General features: G+C 44.1%; 1 protein-coding gene across 3 annotated transcripts; it reads right to left on the bottom strand.

Annotated features, from left to right (window-relative positions):
• Positions 1-776: 776 nt before the first annotated feature.
• Positions 777-21,952, bottom strand: CCDC103 (coiled-coil domain containing 103). Of its 3 annotated transcripts, none has more exons than XM_069237940.1 (4): positions 21,835-21,952; positions 9,946-10,096; positions 8,887-9,019; positions 777-1,389 (listed from the first exon to the last, which is right to left on the bottom strand). In XM_069237940.1, exons 2-4 carry the CDS (start codon positions 10,086-10,088, stop codon positions 916-918), a joined length of 750 nt encoding a protein of 249 aa, XP_069094041.1. In that variant the 5' UTR covers positions 10,089-10,096; positions 21,835-21,952; the 3' UTR covers positions 777-915. The 3 variants fall into 3 exon arrangements, with proteins under 3 accessions (XP_069094041.1, XP_069094040.1, XP_069094042.1); XM_069237939.1 differs by lacking the exon at positions 21,835-21,952 and adding an exon at positions 21,428-21,560; XM_069237941.1 differs by lacking the exons at positions 9,946-10,096; positions 21,835-21,952 and adding an exon at positions 9,322-9,531.
• Between the last annotated feature and the right edge of the window lie 134 nt (positions 21,953-22,086).

The following is a 22,086-nucleotide window of genomic DNA, read 5'->3' as shown; positions in this document are numbered from 1 at the left end:
GAATTCTAAAGATAGTGCAAATATAGAATGTTAAGTATTTATTCCAGAAATTATTCATCAGTCTCAACAGGTCTAATTTACAACATATTCTGTGCACCCAAGTTCAAACTCGATGAACAATAATAGGGGTCCTCACGGAGTATGTTAATTCGATAAATTAAGATCTGGGGGTATTTGCTCTCACAAACTGAACTTGTGCAGGAGAATCTACCAGTATTGACAATTTGACACAGTAATAGGTTTATGGTTCGGAATGGGAACACTGATGCTTTCCAGAGAAGGCTAGGGAAACAATCCACAAGTGAAGGATAAGCAGACTATGCAGTGAAATCCTAGAGGATTCATGCAAATTCCCGAAAAGAAGCTAATCCACTTAAACCATAGAAGGAAATCCATATACAACACATAACTGAAAACATTTTTGTGAATTTGCTACACAATGGATCTCCCTTTTAGGAAGATCGGGGGACATGGTAACATTTCTTTTGGAAGAATTGGTTTAATGTTCTCAACACCAAAGGCAGCTGTGGTCAATGTAGATAGTCATCAAGCTAATAATGACACTCCTGTTCAATCGCAAGGGCTGAACTGACATGGCTGTACTTGTCCCTCAGTCTAGAGTTCCAACATATTCATTTTATTATGTCATTGGAATACCTTCTAAAAAATGCAAACTTAGGACAATCCAGTTATTCAGATATACACAGTGTATAATAGACAGTGCAGTTTAAATGGGATTACTTCCCTGGATCTCAACTCCGTAGGGATGCCATACATGGTGAGCATAAGGGTCGAAATAAAGTGACATAATCCATCCCAAGAGTAGCACCTACTGCACATATATATCTCCGTCTGTAGAACACAGAGCTGGGTAGTGAGATGGTTTAACAAACAAAATGCCAGATCCTTAGACTGTCACATGACTTTGTATCTAGCCATGAGTTCCCCAAGTTCTTGATGATCCACACTGCTGTTCTGGTCAGTGTCTTGGGAGAGTCCCATACTTCCATTTACCTCCTCTTGTTGGTCAGTATCCAATCTGGCCGAGGTGCTGGTAGTGAGCTCCCTATCTTTTAGCTTTTGAAACAATTTAAGACAGCTCTCCTTCTCAGCCGTACTTAAAAAGTCTAAGTTGAGATTAAAGCGACAGGTTCCACTCAGGCTCTGCAGGATCTGGAACACTGCAGCATAGTCTGTGCTTTGAACATTTTCTGCCAGTGTGTTGACCATCTCACCAAGGAGGCCAAATGCAATGTCAGCATGGAAGATACGGCTTATGGTTGCAGCCCCAAGCTGCAGCAAGAACTGGTACCGCTCCACTCCATCTTTCAGGCATCGCCGCCAATCTCGGTAGAATTCTGCAGCAGTCTTCGGCTCACTACAGAATTCCTAAATTGAAAACATTAGGGTGAAAGTAAAGTAAGTAAGTTTATATGGTGCAGAATTTAGACAGCTCACAATATGCTTTAGTTTAGTCACTGTAGAAGTTCAACAATTGGAACATGTTTGCTATCAGAGCTTTTCGGAAAGCCTGTTATTATCTGTGTTATTGAAGGCGTTGACTCATTTTGTCTATGTATTTATTTTAGGTTTTCCATGTTTCCATGGTACGGACCAGATCTTTGTTGATGTAGGAGTGCTTTACGATTTGAAACAGCACTGAATAGAAAGAGAAAAAAAAAAAAAAAGGTACAAACTTTTGTCAGCAACCTTTTGTTTACTGTAATTTGTTGTTCCAATTACTGCCTGGGCATAAGTACATCTTATGCTGTACAGATGTTTTCGATTTACATTCAGGAAAGTGAAGGTTAACAATTTCAGATATGTATATGCCCACATTCATCAAAAGCTGTAAAAGCTGCTGTACATCTGTGTCGAAGGGGGATGAGGCAGATCACATCATTACAAATGATTGGGATCTTACCTTTCTTAGGCAAAGCTAAGCTGTATTGCTAGATCATGCTTCAGCATAAACAGTGTGCACAAAACAGGGATAGCTATGGAATGACGATATGCAACTCATGATATTCTCATCAATGTAAATAGAAGTGTGAGTTGTCTAATCATGGTTGGTGATTGGATTCTTTTGCAATAAAGGAAACAATATACATGAGCTCTGGCTAATATTAAGTTGAATAACTTATTTTATATCTCTGCATCTTCTGTTGAAAAATTGAATAGACTCAACAAGTATATTTAATAGGTCTTGTTTTATCCCTTTTTTTGCAGTTCGCTAGCTCCAAAAGTGTTTTTTATAGGCTGGGCACATTTTCTGACAACCAAGCTGAAGTTAATGTGTGAATTTAGTTGTAAAGTGTTTTTAATGGAAATATACTGCAACAGAGAACACAGTATAATACTCAGGTGTGATGCTTTATCAAATGCTAATTGACCCCTAGAACTGATGATGAGTGGCAATACCTTCCATTTTATAGTGATTTTTATTAAGTTTTCAGAAGTATAATACAACGATTAATCTGCAAGTTATCATTTAGGAAAAGTAAAAAACGCCAGTCATAGAAGAGTAACAATTACTAACAGCTGCAAGAAGAAGTTAGACTTTCTCTTTAAGTCCATATTTACTATGAAACGTCATTTATTCATCACAAACCTTCATAAACTGTATACTCACTTGTGTACAGTCCTCTTCTGTTTTAATTGAAAGAAACTCACCCTTGCGTGGTTACTTTAAACATGTCTATAATCGCAGCACCCCAAGCATTTTGCAAGATTTTAAGACTTCATTTCTGTATCACAAAATATCATTGTGGCCACAAAAGTGAAATATCTATTTGTAAATTGCTGTGTCTGGCTCTAACCTAAAGTATATTGAATGGCAGGTTTCAGTTGTGCTGCAGCAACAGTTTACCCATGATGCAGCGCTCTTTGCCATAATTCCTCTTTTCCACAAATCTATCAAGTTTAGGAATGTAGCCAACCTACCAGTACATTTAGTTTGGTGTATAAAACATTCTCTGGCACCGCCTTTATTATCAGACATGCTAGAAAGCCTATATTATTATTTGGAATGTTTGCAAGCATAGCCCTTTATTCAAGCATGGCAATATCCTAACTAACTGCTAGTCACAATTAGAAAATCATTTGCCCAATTCTGTAATACTGTCGGGACAATGAGACTTTGAAATTGAGGTACTTTTGTATCTACGTGGTGTCCTGAGAAAACAAAGCCGAAACAAAGTATCTAGAATGTCAGACGTGTTTGCCTGAAAGAGAGCTTTGAAGAGAAGATATACAGTCTTATTACAAGTTTGGTGGTCCCAACGCAGGACCGCCAAACTCGCGTGGAGGATGACACCGCTATGGTGGTGGCACTCCCCTGTACCTATTACAATGTTCCTGCCAGTCTGACCGGCAGAAACATTGTAATAGAGCATTCCTGCAGGTCAGACTACAAAAGTGCTCGTAGCACAGAGAAGGCTGACCAGCACCCTCGGAATGCGTCCTGATGGTGCTGGGCAGGGGGACCCCCAGCACACCCTCACCGCCAGTCTTTCCATGCAGATGAAACTGCATGGAAAGGCTGGCGGTGCGGAAGTTATAATCAGCCAGACGGTGCTGAGTTCAGACCGCTGTCACCATGTTGGGAGCCATGTTCGCAGTGGGGACAGCGGTCCCCTGGGGGGGTCCACCCGCCAGGGTTGTAATTGGGCAGTCGGACTGCCCGGAGTGCGGCTGTCGGACCGTCAACATAAGTGTGGCAGTCCTCGGACTGCCATACTCGTAAAGAGGCCATAAGTCTCAAATACTTCACACTTTAGATGACCTTTGGAAACTGCCTTTCTGAATGTGTGACTTGCTCACAGTGATCCTGGTGTGTGGTACCCGGTACTATCTCTACAGTCACACCAAACATTGATAAACATGCTCCCTATATAAGACGTTGTCCCTACAGAAAAAGTGGCAAATCTGTGGAACTGATTTCCAGCTGAAGCATTGGGTGAGGTGGAAAAACCTAAAACATAAGGTATGCCAGAAGTAGAACATTGTTTTGTATTGCATTGCTTTGTATTGGCATTTATACAGCATTTTCCTACCTGTTATAAGGGCCAAAGCATTTTCAGGGTAAACAAGTGAGTATTGACTCAGTTTGTTAAGCACAGTTGGAAGAGTGCTTGCTGAAGTATAGCCTATGACTGCCATGTATTACTGTCCTCCATGAGATTTAAAGATGTGCTCCAATAATTTCACAGGAGGAACCCGAGAGGAACCAACAATGCCCGGCCTTATTAGAATTGCATTCTCAATTGCGTTTAGAACTACCTTGAGTCCCTTGTTCAGAACTCGAATAATGAACAATTATATATAGCACATCTTCAGAGGCCAAAATGTTGATTAATCTGACATGTAGCATATTCAATGTTGAACTCTCTACTAGAATTTACTGGGCTATAGCATGCAACCACAACCATGTAGAAATGTACTAGCCAACACACCCGCAGGGCAACCATGCTTTGCTTAGACTTTGGTGGACACATCCATTTGCCTTATTACTCACAGGGTTAAAGGGGATAGTAATGTATCTTCAAGTTACTATTAATGGCTGACAGTTTGTTACAGACAGATATATATATATATATACACACATATACACACACACATATGTATATATATAAATTAACTTTAAAAAAAACAAAGGTTTCAGGGATGTTATAGTTAGGCTCACATTTTAAAGGTACACAACCATAGAAATTTACCCGTTGTAGATAGAGTTATTTTAAATAGCTATAACTTGTGCCCTAAGGTAAGTATAACTCGCGCCACAGCCATGCACAGTTTTTTCATGCATAATTTTACAACAAATGTTGCATTGATATTATCAATGATGTTATAAAAGAAGTCATGCATCCTGTAATATATGGGGTAATTAGCAATGTATGGCGAGGGTGCAAGTTATAGTTACCTTAGGGAAAGAGTTATAGTTACTTGAAATAACTATTTATAATGGGTGAATTATTATGGTTTTGTACATTTAAAATGGGAGCCTAATTATATTGTCCCTGTAACCGTTGGTTATTTTAAGTGAATTTCTATGTTTTTTAAAATTCTATTTCCTAACTATATCATCCATGCAACTTTTTTTTTTTTTTGGAGCAAATTTCAATATATATATTTTTTTTAACATAGAGTAACTTTAATTACTATACATGAATCCAACCACTGCCACACACTGCCTTCAGCCAGGCCCTGCGGCCATCTCCCCACCCCACACCACACACTTCCTTTGGCTGTGCATGGCGGGGGTTGGCCACAGGGCCTGGCCTGCAGATAGGCCCTGTGGCCAACCCTCTTATAACAACCCAACTCCTGCCATGCACAGCCCTTGGCGGGGTTGGCAGCAGGGCTTGCAGTCAACCCCCTTTAGGGGTGGCCGTAGAGTTTCAGAGCTTAAAGGGGGCAACATTAAATATATATATTTAGCAGGTCCGCATAGGCACACCCGGGCTTGTGGATCTCCACCTTCCTGGGGCTAATTGTTGGGGGGGGGGGCCACGTGGACCCCCTCGGGCCCCAGGGACCAAAATCCCAATGGGGCAACAATAAATAAATATATTGGGGGCATCATATGTTCTCCTCCTACCGAGCACCACTTCCCTGGGGCTCATAATTAAAAAAAAAAAAAAATTTTAAAACTTAGTGGGGGGGCCACACAGATTCCTCCCTAAGTCCCAGGAACCCTCACCTCCCTAGGAGAACATCAAAAAAATATTTGGGGGGGGAGCTGCAAGGACCCCAACCCCAAACCCCAGGGACCACCACCACCCAGGAGCTTACATATTAAAACAATTTGGGTGGGCTGTGTGGACCCCCTGGGCCTTGTGGACCACCATCCGCCATAGGGCTATTTTTAAATAATTTACAGGCTGTTTGGATTCCCCCCCCCCCTCCCCACCCCACACAAGCTTTGGGGACATCAACTCCCTGGGACTATTTTTAATTTTTTTTTATGGGGGGAGGGGTCATGTGGACATCCCCCTAGGGACCTCCACCTCACCTCCCTGGGGCTCATTTTAAATTAGTTATTGGTGGGGGAACAAGGACCTCTACCCCACCCCCACCACCCCTTGCCCTGGCAACCACCACCGCCCCAGAGCAATTTTTTAATTATTTTTAAATAAAGATATAGCAAAGTCAAAAAACACTTTTTCAATGGAAGCTATATAACCTAGTGGTGGTGGCCACTAGGTAGTTATAGTTAGGATCTAGTTTCTATACAAAACGCCTTTTTTTTTTTACTTGCCTATATCTTTGATGCTGGTTGACAAATCTTCACGAAATTTCCCCCAAAATGTGATGCTCACGTCAGCTGCTGTCTTGAAAGTTCCAGGGTGATCCGTCAAGCGGGGGCTGAGAAAAAGAGGCGGGGGAGTAGGCCAAAACATGTTTTCCATGTTAATTCCCACAGGGATTTTGAACAGGAATAGCCCTGGAACCCCTGGACGGAATTACACCAAATTTGGCAGAAAGGTAGCTCTTGGTCCAGAAAGTGATGTTTTTGTTATTTGGTGTAAATCCGTTCAGTAGTTTTTGAGTAATTAAAGAAAAAACTAATTTGTATATAAAGGGACGCGAAGGCTCCACAAACCCTCCCGATCTGATTTGCTGCCAACATTTCAACAAGGAAGTGTTGGCAGCCATGTTGGGACTCAGCTTCAGCCGAGCCCCCTACCCCCCCCTCATCCCCCCCCAAAAAAAAAAAAATAGGAAAAGGGGCCAGGGTACGGACACCAGGACACCTTAGCTCTGGTGCTGGGGTCCCAGAGGGACACCTAGCCCCCTCCAGCAAGAAAGCATTTTTAAAAAAAATATTAATTCCGGTGGGAGATGTGACAGATCCAATAAAATGTTTTCTTTTAAACGCTGACTCATGCGCTTGTTTAAATGCAACCACTGGGTGGGCCAGGTCCCAGGGGCATTTAAATTTTGAATGCCGAGGGGCCGCTGGCCCACCCCCCCTACCCTCCCGGCAGCCCTTGGGACCACAATCTCCCCCTCATGGATTCAATGATGGCCCTGGGGACCGCCACCCCCCACGGCCTTATCCTGCTATGTCCTGGGGTGCTCAGACCAAGGACATTGCTGTTTGCTCTGAATCAGCGGGAGCTTTGACAGCTCCCACCAAGTCAGAGCAAACACCTAGTCCCAGCAAGTGAGAGTTATCAAACAGCTCTCACTTGCTGGAAGCGGAGATTTCCTCCGTTTCCTTGCCTGCATACATGCAAACAGGGAAACCGAGGAAACTATCGCTCTTGCAGAGAGGGAGCTGCATCTTTAGCAGCTCCCCCTCTGTGACAGCAATGCTGGTTCCCGCAGGAGGTGGGGGGCCTGCTGGGACTGCCAGAGCCTTCAGGCTCCCCCCATAGTCCCCAACCATTTTGACTAGGTGCCCTGGGGGGCACTCAGATGACATGGCCATGCCACAGGGGATGGGCTCCCCAGGGTCGACATCAGCCTGAGGAGGGGAGCCGTGCAGTCCCTCTCCCCCCCAAAATAAATAAATGTATAAACGCTATGCCCTGGGAGATGAGCTCCCCGGAGCCAAAATCAGCCAGTGGACGGGGGGCGCACCCCCACCCCATTGGAATTGTAGTGGGCCCAGGGAATGGGGTCCCTGGGGCAAAAATTAGCCAGAGGGGGGCCACACAGAACTGCAGCCAACTCCCACTACACATGGCCAAAGGTCGTGGGCAGTGTGGGGTTAGATGGGTAGGGGGGTGGACCGCAGGGACTGGCTGCAGGCCGTATGTGGCGCAAGGTTGGGTGGTTATAGGGGGTTGGCCACAGACCCCGTGGTCAACTGCCACCACGCACGGACTTCGGCCATGCATGGCTGGATTAAAGTATACTAAGGAAAATTACTTTACGTTAAAAAAAAACACAGAGAAATTCACTGAAAAAAAGGTTACAGGGACATTTATAGTTAGGCTCACATTTTTTACGTACAAAACCATAGAAATTCACCTGTTATAGTTATAGTTATTCTAAGTAACTATAGCTCGTGCCTTAAGGTAACTATATCTCGCAACCTTGCCATATACTGCTTATTAGTACACAAATGACAGCACTCATGACATCTTTGAAAAACTTAATTGATAATATCAATGTAATATTTGCAATACATTTTTTGACGAAATGCATGGAGGTGGTGCGAGTTATAATTACCTTAGGGCACAAGTTATAGTTACTTGAGATAACTCTAAGGTGAATTTCTATGGTTTTGTACGTTTGAAAATGTGAACCTAACTAAAACATCTCTGTAACCTTTGATGACAACATTGATAATATCAATGTGATATTTGGAGTAAACCTATTGAAACTATAAAAGATGAGTGTTGCGATATGTGGGGTAGTTAGCAGTGCATGGTGAGGGCGCGAGTTATAGTAACTATAGCTGCTGAATTTCTATGGTTGTGTGATGGTAAATTCAGAGCCTAACTATAACGTCCCTATAACCTTTGGATTTTTAATTGAATTTCTATGATTTTGTTTTAATTCTATTTCCTAATTATAACGTCCCTGTAACCTTTGGTTTATTTTTTCAGTGAATTTCTATGGTATTTTTTAAAATAAAGTAATTTTAATTACTATACTTTAATCCTACCACCGCCGCGCACGGCCAACCCCCTATAACCACCCAACTCCGGGCCTTTGGCTGTGTGCGGCGGGGGTTGACTGCTGCGCTTGACTAAGTGCACACCACCACACTAACATAAGACAATAAATGGAAACGGGAAATCACAATCTTAAAATAGAACTATAGAGAAGAAAGAGAAAAGAACAAGAACTGTGACTTTTCAAATGCAAATGGATGCCAGACCACATTAAATTGTGCACAAAATATTTTTAGGAATTAAGGTCTTTCCTGACCTTGGCTATTTCCACCACGCTGTCATGTTTGGGAACAACTTCTGTAGCATAGGAATTCCATGGCTGGTTCCTTTTTCCTCCAATCTTGTCCTTTCGTTCCAGGGGTCTCAGGTGTGAGGCCAGGACGATGTCTCTGCAAATTAATGTGTATTTAGTTGGAGGGGTACAGAGTAGAGGTACATTTCTCAAGATTTAAACAGCCTTCCAGCAGGCCACAGACATTTACTTTGGTTTACAAATCCTACATAGCCAATTGGTATTTTGAAGCACAGTCCGGTAACTATGCAAGGAACAGAATGAATCCCTGTAGAAACAACTCTCCCTAAAATAACTTAAATGGAAACCTCAGTCAAAAAAAATATTTTCAGCTCAACAGCATGCCCCGCCCAGGACCCTTGTTTGAATGTTTTGAGATCTTATGAAAGAAATACTTACTGTACAGATAGGCAGCAAACTGCTGCTGCCATCACCCCTTCCTTCCTTCCGGGAGCTCTCTCCAAGGGCATTCACTGGGATTTCATGATGCTCCCGATGCCTTCATGACAGAACACATTCTCTCCAGTGAAGACATCAGCCTGGGGTGTGAAAATCTCGATATGTATCACTGGAGTGTGCCTAAGAGAACATGGTCTGGCAGCAGCTGTTCACTGCCGGCTCGTATTGTATTTCACTCCATTTTGGGACTATAGTCGCCCTGAACTCTGTGGCAGCCACGCTTATTCGCCATTGTAGAGAAACAAGAGGTGCTAGAAGTGCCTAACGAAGATGACAGACAAAAGGACTACTGTACTGCCAACGGTGCTCAAAATCTGTGAACATACAGGTCATGCTCTTGGGCTACCAAGGAGATCATATACTACATATCATGTTTTTGTAACAATGTGTTATAGTACTTCATACATTCAACCCTCTGTGCTCAGGGTCTAGTACAGACTATCAAGCTGCACAATATAGAGCATCCGTTTGTGGGGAATACATGAAAATTAACACAAGACTTAGTCCAGGATCTTTTAATTGCCAAGAACAGTGTAAATGTTTGACAGTGATGTAGTTGCCTACCGGAACTCCTCATAGGATGCCACCTTCTGATGCACTGCTCGGAACTTGGCATTGTTTTCTCTGTGGTACTTTTCATCTGCTGCAACAGCAGCGTTGAGCTCACGCTCTAGGGCACAGAAGTCTATAGAGTCGGATTCCTCCATAGTTAGATCTGAAGAACATCATGAAATAGAAAGTGGTGAGTCCAACATGCTTGCTATTGTTTTTTTTATTGTGGAGACAGAACATGGACAACTCAGTTCCAAGATCAACATCAATAATGGCCATATAGGCACACTTTTTTTTATGAAAGGCCGGAAAGGTCAAATTCACTCCTACCATTGAAATCCCTTCCCCCTTCTACCAAAGCATAGGGCTCACAGCGATAAGAATGGTTGAAAAGTCTTCTAATGGCAATATTAATATCTAAAATATAATACCAGAACCGATAACACATCGTGAGTTGCCCATATACTCCTCGCTACTTTATGCACAAGCCAGGTCCAGGGGGGTTGAGGGCACACCAAAATCCTCACCAGAAGTTTGGTCAGAGAGCTGCTAAGGATTTACATGAATCTTTAAATCACAGAGAACGAATCATTCCGTTGTACAATATTGAGAGCAACTGTGGCTGTATCGCCCTTGTTCCAATACATATATAAACATTTTCGAAAAAAATAAGCATCAATGAGAAAAAAATCATTTGTCAGCTGAATATGCTTAGGAAACTCAGACTCGATACTTTCCTTCTGGGAGCCAGAACCAAAAGTGGTAAGGTGCAAGGAATGACAGTTTTAAGAGAGATTGCACATTCTGAAGTGTGTAAACCTGGTGCATTTTTGTCTTATTCTGCTGATATGAGGAGCTAAAGAAAAGATCATAAAAGGCATAGTCTTGAAATGTAATATTGTTTTTGAATTGGACGTTATTATTTTTCTTAGCGAAAAAAGAGACAGTAAAATGAATTTAGGGTGAGGGTTTCTCTAAAGAAAGCAGTATACATACTTAACAGTTGTAAAACGGTTTTTGCTGACATATGCTGTTTGTGTAACAACGACTTTATTCTTACTACTAAAGTTATTTTGCAAGAGAATATGAAAAGTAAACCACAGATGTAAATTTGGAAAGGGAGACGGAGAAGCAATATGGGGCGAAAATAACACCAATTCTATTAAGGACACGGAGGTGAGGATTATGCTTCCCAACTTTATTACAACCCTTTTCAGCAGCCAATTAAAACAGTGAAAAAACAAAAACACATTTTTCATTAGCCAATCAGGGCGCATACCACTCCTTATATCAGAGCCAACCCAGAACGACTCCTCCTTTTTCTTTGCAATACACATAAAGTTCCTTTAACGTCACTAGTCTATAAACTTAGAACAATTTGCCTGTCTCAGCCAAGAGCACCTCAGCATAAGAAACACGAATCCGGAGTGAGATGAAGGATTTGTAGTAACAACTCGAGGACAAGGACAAACTGCAACTCAGGAGCTTAAACTGGAAACTGCTGAGCTCTGCTTTAGGTCCAAACCTGTATCACAAAGCAGAAGGAGTAACCTCCAATAAAACACACCACATTCAAGGATGGAATAATCAAAAACATAAACAAAGCAATTTAATACATCACAACAAAAACCATAAGGGTGGGAGTAATCCTCGCCTGTGTCCTTAATAGAATTGAAAATGCTTGATGTGAATACTGAACATTGTTCCTTCTATGTCAGGACCGGAGGCTCCGATTATAGTTGTTCAAAGCTGATCCACCACCACAGAAATATTTGCAACAGGTTTACAATTGAAACATTTAAACACAGAGTCTGAGGGCCAATCTGCAGCTCTCATGGTGTCCTCTAGGCAAGAATCCAAAGCAAAAGATGTTGCAGCTATAGGCCCCCTGACACATTGGGCCCCAAACACATTCACACCCACTCCAGCCTCAGCCAACAACCACCAGACCCAACGTGTTAAGGTGGCAGAAGCCACTGAACCAAAAGTCTTCTGTAGTGCAATCAGCAATTGCCCAACCGGGTCAAGTCTAATAGGATTAGTAACAATTTTGTAAGCTTTAAAACACTGAACAACACAGAGTTGAGGATTGTCCGGGAAACTGTGGTAACAGATGCACTTGGAAAAGGTGACCCCCTAAAAGACACCACACCATGAAATTAAGTGAATCTTGCAACACTAGAGGATGAAGACCCATGGTAGGGTTCATCAGAAGTTTCAGGAGAGACAGAAGATGGACTAATAAATTGCACCTTTCTGCATGGTCATCCCCAGACTTTTTGCCTTTTCCCTCCACTTTTTTTCTGAATTTGTTTTTGTTGGCCTCAGGACTCTGGGCACTTTACCACTGCTTCCCAGTGCTAAAGTGCAAGCGATCTTTCCCTAAAACATGATAACATTGGCTTATCCCCAATTGGTATATTTAATTTACTTTTATATCCCTAGTAAAGTGCACTATCTGTTCCCAGGGCTTGTAAATTAAATGCAAAAAGTGGGCTTGCAACACTGATTGTGCTACCCACTGCAGTAGCTGGTCAAACATGGCTCAGACCTGCCATTGTAAAGCTGTTGTGTTAAATTTTAAACTGCCATGTCGACCTGGCAAGTTAACCCTCTTGCCAGGCCCAAAACCTTTCCTTTTGATACATACGTCACCCCTAAGGTATGTCCTGGAAACCCCCATGGCAGGCTGCAGTGTATTTAAAAAGTTAGACATGTACTTTTTAGTTTTACATGGCCAGGTGGTGAAAAACTCTTAAATTAGCTTTTCACTAGTGTAAGGCCTATCTCCCCATAGATTAACATTGGGATTACCTTATTACATTTTAGAAGTGTAATTTCCAATTGGGAAAAGATATATAATTCGAGTTTGGTGTTTCTGGGCTCACAATTTAAAATCACATCTTATAGTAAAGTTAGATTTTAAGCTGCAAGTCTAAAAATGCCACTTTTAGAAAATGTGCATTTTCTTACATTAACCTTTCTGTACTTCTGCATGTCTCTGAAACATGTCTGGGTGGGTAACAGCTGGGCTCCTGTGCATTTACTCCAGACAGCCACACACAAAAGGAGCTTAGTTGTGACTCAGTGGCATCTGCATGTTGATGGGCCATCCTGGGCACGATGGGAGGGAGGAGCGGACGCTTACAGCAAAATGGGTTGTGTCCTGAGCCCACACAAAGAACTATATACCCCCCTGTAGTGAGCGTGGAATCAGGGCAGCAATGGCAAGGGCTTTGTGAACTTCAAAGGCCTCTCTTTGAAGTCTCTCCCACTTCAAATGCACAACTGGGTAGAAGTACTGGACCTCAAACACCACCAAATCAGTAATCTTCTGGACCAGAGGACATTCTGCTAGGAAGAAGGGCTGCTATGCTGCTGAAAGGACTGCAACTTTGCTGGAATTCTGCTTTGCTCTCCTGCTTGCTTCCCTCCCTGCCTAGGCGTGAGAAGGACTGGACCTGCATCTCTACATCCCAAGAACCCAAATGGACTTCAGGAGCTTGCTTGCTGTTCTGAAGTCTCAGGGACATCAAAGACTTCATTCCATCCTGCAACAGCACCTGGACTTGCTTGCTGCAAGTCTTGCCCTGCCAAGTGGTACCAATCTAGTCCTGGGCCCTTGGAAGTGTGTATAAAGTGCTGCAACTGTAAAATCCAAACATTGTCAGTGTTGCATTGGTCGGAACCGATACATCTCCCGTCGACGCCAACCAACCGCCCTGAGGACTGAGACCAGCAGCCGCCGCCGCAAATCTCAAGGAGAGCGGTGGGGCGTGGGGGACTGGGAGGGGTGGGCATGGAGGGAATTAAAAAATTATTAAAAAATTCACTCACCTCTTTCTGTTGTTGCTGGCTCCTCGATCCTCTTTTGGTGTCCCAGCATTCACTGCTGGGACACCATCACAGGCTTCCCAGCAATCCTGGCGCTGCTTACATAGTACGTAAGCAGCGTCAGGATTGGTCTGAACGTCAGTCACTGCCGCTCAAACATAAGCCTGGGGACTGTACAGTTTCTCCAGCCCAGCTGTGTATGCAGCCTGGTTGGAGAAAACTAACTGCGCATGTATGTTTGACTGGCCTCTGATGGCCGGCCAAACACACATGTGCACTTAGTTCACTCTCCTGTCTTCACCCCTCCCACCTCCCCCAGCCCAGCCACTCCCCTCCCTGCACTGATGTGCCAGAAGCAGAAAAATAAAATGATAGAAAACTATTGTTTTATTTTTCCGCTTCTGGCATAGCCAGTGGGGAGACTCTCCTTCGCCAAAGTGAATGAGCTGCCCCTGACTGAGACACTACATCTCCAGCTGCATGGCTTGACGACAAGGCATTGTCTTCATTGCAAAGTGTACACCCACACAACGCTGTTCAAGGACATTGCATCGATGGCTGTGTGGCTCGATGATTACGCATCTCCAACAACGAGGATCTGAACCGACGCATCGCTTCCTTAGCTCTTCCAGCTGGGATCCAATGATTGCCTTACCGTTACACGCCTCCATGTGATGCAATCACCCTTCCACCTCTTCCTTGGTCTCATGAGTCAGGGGAACTAGGTATGAGTAAGACAAACCCTTTCCAAGATAATGAGTCGGCTCCTCAACTCTCGTTTGACAACACAAACTTTCTGAGCCTGCAACAATGATTTCACCATCACCAAATCTATTTGGAAGCCCAGGAGCTCTACGGAATGGGACGGAGCAAACATAGACTTCCTTCACATTAGGAGTCAACCCAATTGCTGAAGGAGAGATACAGTCCAGTCTAGGTGAGCCAGGAGGAGATCCCTCTCTTCAGCTAGGAGAAGATCGTCCAAATAAACTATGAGGCTAACCACTTGAGCTCTCAGAAACTCCATGACTGGACGAGCTTCATCAACTTTGAAAAGCACCAAGGTGCTGATGACAGCCCAAAGGGAAGAACAGAATTTTCAAACTTTTTGTTAAGCCACTGAAATCAGAGGAAACAACGATAAGGGAAAAAAAATCTGTTCCATCAGACAGATGTCTCAAGTCCAGCCAGACCATCCAGTCACCTCCTCTGAGTAAATCCCTAAGGAGACGCATACCTTCCCTCTTAAAGTGGCGGTAAAAAACCCAGTTGTTGAATTCCCTGAGGTTCAGAACTAACCTGTGACCTTTACCCCGCTTGGGGGATCAGAAATATGGTACTGCAAAACCCTTTCAGATGACGGTGAAACAGAGAGATGGCTCCTTTCTTTATGAGATCTCATATTCACTTGTCTATTACAGCTTGATCTTGGAGGGAAAAAAGTTAGAGGGCAGGGAGAACCACGCTGAGAGGGTCTCATAGAACTCTATCTGGTACCCTTGCATCAACTGGAGAATGCTGGTGTCGAGAGTGAGTTGAGCCCAGTTGTTTAGCAATACGTGTATTCCACCCCCCAAGGACACATCTAAAGGAGGAATCAGACTCCCCTTTGAGTGACAGCTGTGATTTACCATAGGCTCTGGCATGGTTGCTGCCCCTGTCATGTCTGGTTCTGCAGAAGCGAGTGTACATGGGTTAGAAGTAAGAGCCTCTGCTCATATCATGCCAAGAGGATTGCTGTTGGTCATCAAAGCCTTGATAGTGACCTTGGAGGAAGGTGTGACCAAGAGATCGACCTCATTAGAGCTGAGCCCTAGCAAAAAGGCCCATCTAGAAAACATTTGTCATTGAAAATTGGGCCTTGTCAAAGGCAGTGAAGGCATTGACAAATTTCCCCAAGTATTTTATAAATGGGTTGCCAAATGGCAAACCGTTAGCCAATGGACCAATCTCTTCTGAGGCCAACACTGATAGTTTTGGATCAGTGCGCATTAGGATGAATTTTCTTCATTGGTGGAGAGAGGCCAGTTGGCATAGCCGACCTGGCAAATGGCATGGTGCAACCAACTTCCAAGGATCTCGAGATCAATGGGGGTGGAAGACTCTGGCATCCACCACCAGTTCTAGTATCTTGGTCAAGGGCTCAGTAACGTCTAGCAAACAGTTTTGGCACAACTGCCAAGCCCTGTCAAGGCCTTTTTTCCAAGTCTTTCAAGAATTGTTTAAGGAAAGTGGTCATGTTTGAATCCACCTCTGCAACCCTGCCTTCTAATGTCGGATGGGGGCATTCTCTGTGAAGCCTCACACGCACTTCCTTGTCAAAACCCTTGCATAGGTGTGTCTGTTTGAAAAGTCCAGTCACTGGATCTGGGATGTATGATCTGCTTGAGAATGGTACTAGGGTGGAGGAGGAGGGAGTCTGAGCAGACAAACGTTTCTTGGTGGGGGGGGGGTCGTAATAGGACTGGAATTAAAATGGTAGGACTGGTCAGGTGGGGCAGGGGGTCATCATGCAGGGCAGAAGAGGAGGACAGCAAGGCAGCCCCAAGAGGTGGTGTAAGTATGATCCATCATAAATAAGAGAGAGGTGGGCAAAAAAGTCAGTGTGGCCACTTACTCGCTTGCAGTTGGAGGTATTTTTTGGAGGGCCAGGGGCAAGGAGATTGTCTGGAATAGGACGAGGGGGAATAGGAACTTGTTTGGCAATAAGCCACAGTTGTAGGGTGACGAGTTTGAGCGCTAGGGTGAGGGCCTTGTTAAGTGGGTGCTGGACAGAGGTGTACAGGGTCTCAGATAGTCAGCTGCAGCTCCTATGCTGAGGCGGAGGAACGTCGCCCCACTGCTTTATGCAGGGAAGGAAAGGGGAAAATAAAATTATAATAAAGCAACGTTATTATCATTTTATTTTTCCTCAGGAGCTGGGTTAGAGCAGGGCGGGCTGGGCTGAAGGAGGAGGGCTAGAGGAGTGGTTCATACACATAAGTGCGCATGATGCTTTGGCCGACCATGTTAGGCCAGCCAAACAGCCATGCACACTTTGCATTTCTCCACCCAGCTGTATTTCACAGCCGGGAGGAGAAAGTGCACAGAGTCCTTACTACGTATCTGAGCGCTGAAGCTGGCTGCTTAGACCAATCACAATGCTGATGTCATGCTGGTGACAGCAGGGTAGTGATTGGAGGGGAGTCTGGAAGCCTGTGTGCTTCCGGGAGTCGGCGAAGGGATGAGGAGGGAGAAGAGACGGAATCATCTCTCCCAACCTAAAAGGTATGTTTTTTTTTGTTGTAATTTTATTTAATTTATTTTTTTATAACCCCTGCTCCGCCCGCCCCGTTGACATGTAGCCGCCACTGCTGATAGTCCGTACCACAAATGGTACTTCTCTGAAGTGTAAGGCTCATATTGGTCTTGGGCAGAGCCACATTGAGCTATAGCCGAGGTAGAAACTCAGAATACACCCTATGCCATATAAGGGGTAAAAGGAGAGGAGTTATACTAAGCCAAGCAAGGACGAAGAAAAAGGGAAAAGCGGGTCCCCGATTCAGAAGCTAGTGGATTGGCCATAGGTCAACACCTTGTCTCTCACAAGAGCCTTTTGGTTTCTAAAAAATCTGCTTGTAGCAGGGCCTGTGCTCTGTGAATAAGTCACATGATAAGGGCTTTTTGGGGGGAAACTATCAGTGTGCTGAAATTTCTTCAATATCAGTAATGTGGTGTGAAGATGGAAAAGCGAAGATAAAATGCAGTCTAGCCCTGCAGTCCGTCGAGAATGGGTACAAGAAGGCAGAGTGCGAGTCTCAGTAACTCACAAGGCGTATGCCGGCTCTGCGCTCCCAAATACCTGCAGGCTGCACAAGGAGGCACCCAATGAAGGCAGAATAGAAAGCAGACTAAGGGGAAAGTGGGCAGCAGGAAGACGGACTCTTATCAGAGAGTGCGCACCAATGCAAAAGGCTGTGTTAATGAAAGCGAGACAAACTATACAGAAAATCAGCAAGAGTTCATAGGTTTAGACTAAAGTATACACATGCATCAGAAACACAGTCACATGTTTATATCGAAAACATCAAGAAAGTGTACTTAGATTTGGCTGCAGCAGCAAAGAAAGAATAAAAGTTATTATGGGTCGGCTGTGATTAAAAGACTGCAGCCCACCCAAATACCACGCATAAGGGGTTAGACCAACACATTTTAGTGTAGTGGCCAGCATCACCGCATTAAAGTACATTAGTCACGCATATTAGCTCTTTGGCACCACCTGCGTGCTGTGAGAGAGAAGCTGGAAGTGACAACAGTCAAAGGAGCTGCAATAGCAGCAGTGTGGCGAATGCTGTATGAGAATGGACAAGATCCGGTTTCACTAAGAACTCAGGCTGCTCACTGGAAGATACTGAATGTGTATTTTTAAAGTGGTTGGTATAGGAGCACAATGCTTACTGCTGAAGCCACAGACAACTTACGTTAGTGCTCTACTTCTCATACTCATCTGCTGTGAGTGCAGATGCTAGGAACCCTTAACCTAGAAAGAGGACTAATTACTGACATTCTAATATAAAAGTCATCAAAGGATCAAGAGGGTAAAAAAGAGTTTGTTTTGAAGGCTGACGCAAACAGGTGCAATTGGAATGTTAATAAAAGCTAATGCTATTGCTGGAGTAAATTATAAAAATAGTAGCTAATTACTGACTTCTACGTAACCAATGCCCCTACCAATTGGCTTGTCACAAAGGTATTTAAAGAGTCACTGTAGGGCCGATTCAGCCTTGCATCCTTGCCATGTTGCTAAAGTCAAGAACCATTAAATTGGGTATTAGCAACCTAACACACGTGGCTTTAAGGTAACTTCACAATTCATGAATCTGGCTATCCTATTGGCAAAACGACAACTAACTAGGTGCTGGAAGTCCCCCCATGCACCAACCATCCATTCATGGAGAGAGGAAGTCTTACGCTGGAGCCAGGCTGAAAGCTTAGCTCTTAGGAGAGAAGAATATAGGGGGTTGAGAAGGAAACCAATATCTCTCGAGTAGGACACACTAGTAGATGTGTTTAGAGCTCAGAATGAGGCACAGGATTACTAGAACCGAGGAGAACAGCATCCCTTAGGGAAGCTGCATGAGGAGGGAGAGTAAAAAGTTTGAGGCTTAACCTAACAACGCACCAAGGAGCTCCTTTTTTTTTGGCCTCACTCTCCCCCGCATAAGTCTCACAATGAATGGGGGTGTTTGTAAACAGATCACATATGTTGCCCCCCACTCCCTGCTTCTAGTACAGGTACTCCTGCGAGGCACATCATTACCGGCAACACAGAAGTCTTAACTCATATACTTATTGACGGAAGCGAGGTAGGGAGGGATTTGTTGTTCTCCATTACTGTTAAATAATATATGAATATGCAGTTCTACTTGCAGGTCTGGAATTTGAGCATATGTCTATATATCTGCTTTATATGTAGAGACAGTTGAACTATGCGATGTATGCTGAACTGTACTAAGGTAGAAAACCTATAAAAGTTTGTTTTCAAAAAAATTAATTTGGTATTAGCAACATGTGACAAGATTTGAATCTGTGACTAGACGTTCTGATTACCAGAATTTCTGTGCCCTACCTCTGTAGGCTAACATACCTTTTCTGCATTCTGCCAGAAAAACATTTTAATTCTTTTGGGCTGTTTAAAGGTTTAACATGCTGCAACATGAGGTAAAATACTGCACCACACTAGGTAACGGAAGGGGAAAAAAGGGGGGCCAAGCGTGTGCACACGAACCGTAATTGAACGTGACTAAAACAAAACGCAAGCAGCTATAAGGTATGAATAATAATAAAAAGCAACAGAATAATCGACGTATATTGCAATAAAGCATATTATAATACATAGATATAGTTATCTTGAGTGTGAGCAGCTAGAAAACAAGTCTGCTTGCAGTCAAGTTAGTTCCTTATGCCTGGTCTCTGATTGGTTAATTGTACTCTGTTTTTATCTATCCCCATTGGCCTATGCTCCCTGGCCTCATGGGATTCGTAGGGGCATATTTATACCCCGTTTGCGCCGAATTTGCGTCTTTTTTTCGACACAAATTCGACGCAAAACTAACTTCATATTTATACTTTGGCGTTAGACGCGTCTAGCGCCAAAGTTCATGGAGTTAGCGTCATTTTTTGGCGTGAACACCTTCCTTGCGTTAATGAGATGCAAGGTAGGCGTTCCCGTCTTAAAAAATGACTCCCAGGCATGTGCGTGGTATTTATACTCCCGGGCAAAAATGACGCCCGGGAGTGGGCGGGGCAAAAAACCCCGCATTTGCGCCTCTTTTTAACGCCTGGGTCAGGGCAGGCAATAAGGGACCTCTGGGCTCAGAATGAGCCCAGAGGTGCCCTCCCCTGCCCCCAGGGACACCCTCTGCCACCCTAGCCCACCCCAGGAGGACACCCAAGGATGGAGGGACCCATCCCAGGGAAGAAAAGGTAAGTTGTGGTAAGTATTTTTTTTTTTAAAAATGGTGGCATAGGGGGGCCTGATTTGTGCCCCCCTACATGCCACTATGCCCAATGACCATGCCCAGGGGACATAAGTCACCTGGGCATGGCCATTGGGCAAGGGGGCATGACTCCTGTCTTTGCTAAGACAGGAGTCATGTTAATGGCGTCTGGGCGCCCAAAAAAAATGGCGCAAATCAGGTTAAGACGATTTTTTTGCCTCAGCCTGACTTGCCCCATTTTGGGACACCCAAACGCCATTTTTCCCTACGCCGGCGCTGCCTGGTGTACGTCGTTTTTTTTCACGCACACCTGGCAGCGCCGGTCAGCTAACGCCGGCTAACGCCATTCAATAAATACGGCGCCCGCATGGCGCTTCAGAATGGTGTTAGCCGGCGCTAATTTTTTTGGCGCAAAACTGCGTTAGCGCAGTTTTGCGTCAAAAAGTATAAATATGGCCCGTAGTTTGTTCATTTCCCTTGACTGCTGCTATTGAATAAAGCAAGATTAGAACAGCATAATATGCAGCCTCCTGTCCTGACATAGAAACCCACTCTGCCTATTAGTCACCTCGACCAGCCACTCACCCATCGCCGAATCTGAAATATCATGCACATCATCACCATTGTGGACTGAGCTGCACCTCTCACTCCAGAGTTATATGATGGCTGAGTAAGTAATAGCATCATCACACATCGTACCAGGAAGGACGAGCGTGCACACTTCTGAGCAGACCATTTGGGCACCATGCCTGTCAGTGGGTCTTACAGGCATGCAGACTACATGCTCATCCAATCCTGGGCCTATCTGCAGGGTGCACCAGTCAGTGGTCGCGTGTGCCAAAAAGAAAGAACATACATTTCCTTGCAAGAAAGTGTCACACATTGGCGGCCGAACGTCACTCACACCAAAGCCTTGGCAGCTATGAACACGCAGGCCTGACCGCTCAAGGTACATCAAATTCAGACGCTCTAGGCTTCTGCGCGTGCTCATGGCAGAAGCGTATTTAGTCTCTCTTTCTTTGCTAAGCTGGTGATAATTATTAAGATAATGTTTATCTAGTATCTCAAAGAAGAGCGTAGGAATGCTAGAAGGTTCAGACTGCTGTGAGAGGGATAAAGGGTCTTAACAAAGAGAGGGGGTAAACATACAGTTCCGTGAGCCACAATTACTAAAATCGTACCTTTACCAGGCTGGGCACAGTGATCCAGTTAAGACGAAGGAACAACTCGATCCACGAGGAGCAGCAACTAGGGTTTCCAGACAGTGTGAAAAGGACAGTGAAACGCTACTACACCAATCAACGCGTCTCCATGGCAATTGTGGTCAATCTCCATTTTGAGCTCCTCCCTTTCACCCGAGGTCAAGTTTACTTCATCACAAATATCGTATCTCGGAATGTATCCGCTTTGATTTGACGACACAAGTGTTTAAATAGCTATGTACGAGAACGTTAGTTAATAAAAAAAAAAAAGTTACAAAAATAATTAGTCCATGTTTTTACTTTTATATTTACCACTGGTAAAACTATGCACACTAAGCGTTTGTCGATAGCCATCCAATCTTACCAACAGTAACATATTTTCTTACATGTTTTAAAGTGTCCTATAAGAAACTGGTTTTAACAACAGTAAAGATTCCATGCCGAAATGGCGCCTCGAATTCAGTACGTTGGTTAACAGACCGCCAGAGCTAAGCGTCCATCTTAGGTGTAGCAGAACGCATCATTGAAAACATGCAAGAGGCGAGACATAGAAGGCCTACCCTCATTCTGGACAAGAGCTGTCCTGGCGGGTGCCTGACGAAAATGTCGCTAAATCCTACTCTGTCTTCCAATTTTTT

This window comes from Pleurodeles waltl, chromosome 6 (genome assembly GCF_031143425.1).
Source record: "Pleurodeles waltl isolate 20211129_DDA chromosome 6, aPleWal1.hap1.20221129, whole genome shotgun sequence".
Classification (NCBI taxonomy): domain Eukaryota; kingdom Metazoa; phylum Chordata; class Amphibia; order Caudata; family Salamandridae; genus Pleurodeles; species Pleurodeles waltl.
Note: the sequence above shows the minus strand (reverse complement) of the source record. Positions and strands in the feature narration are given on the sequence as shown.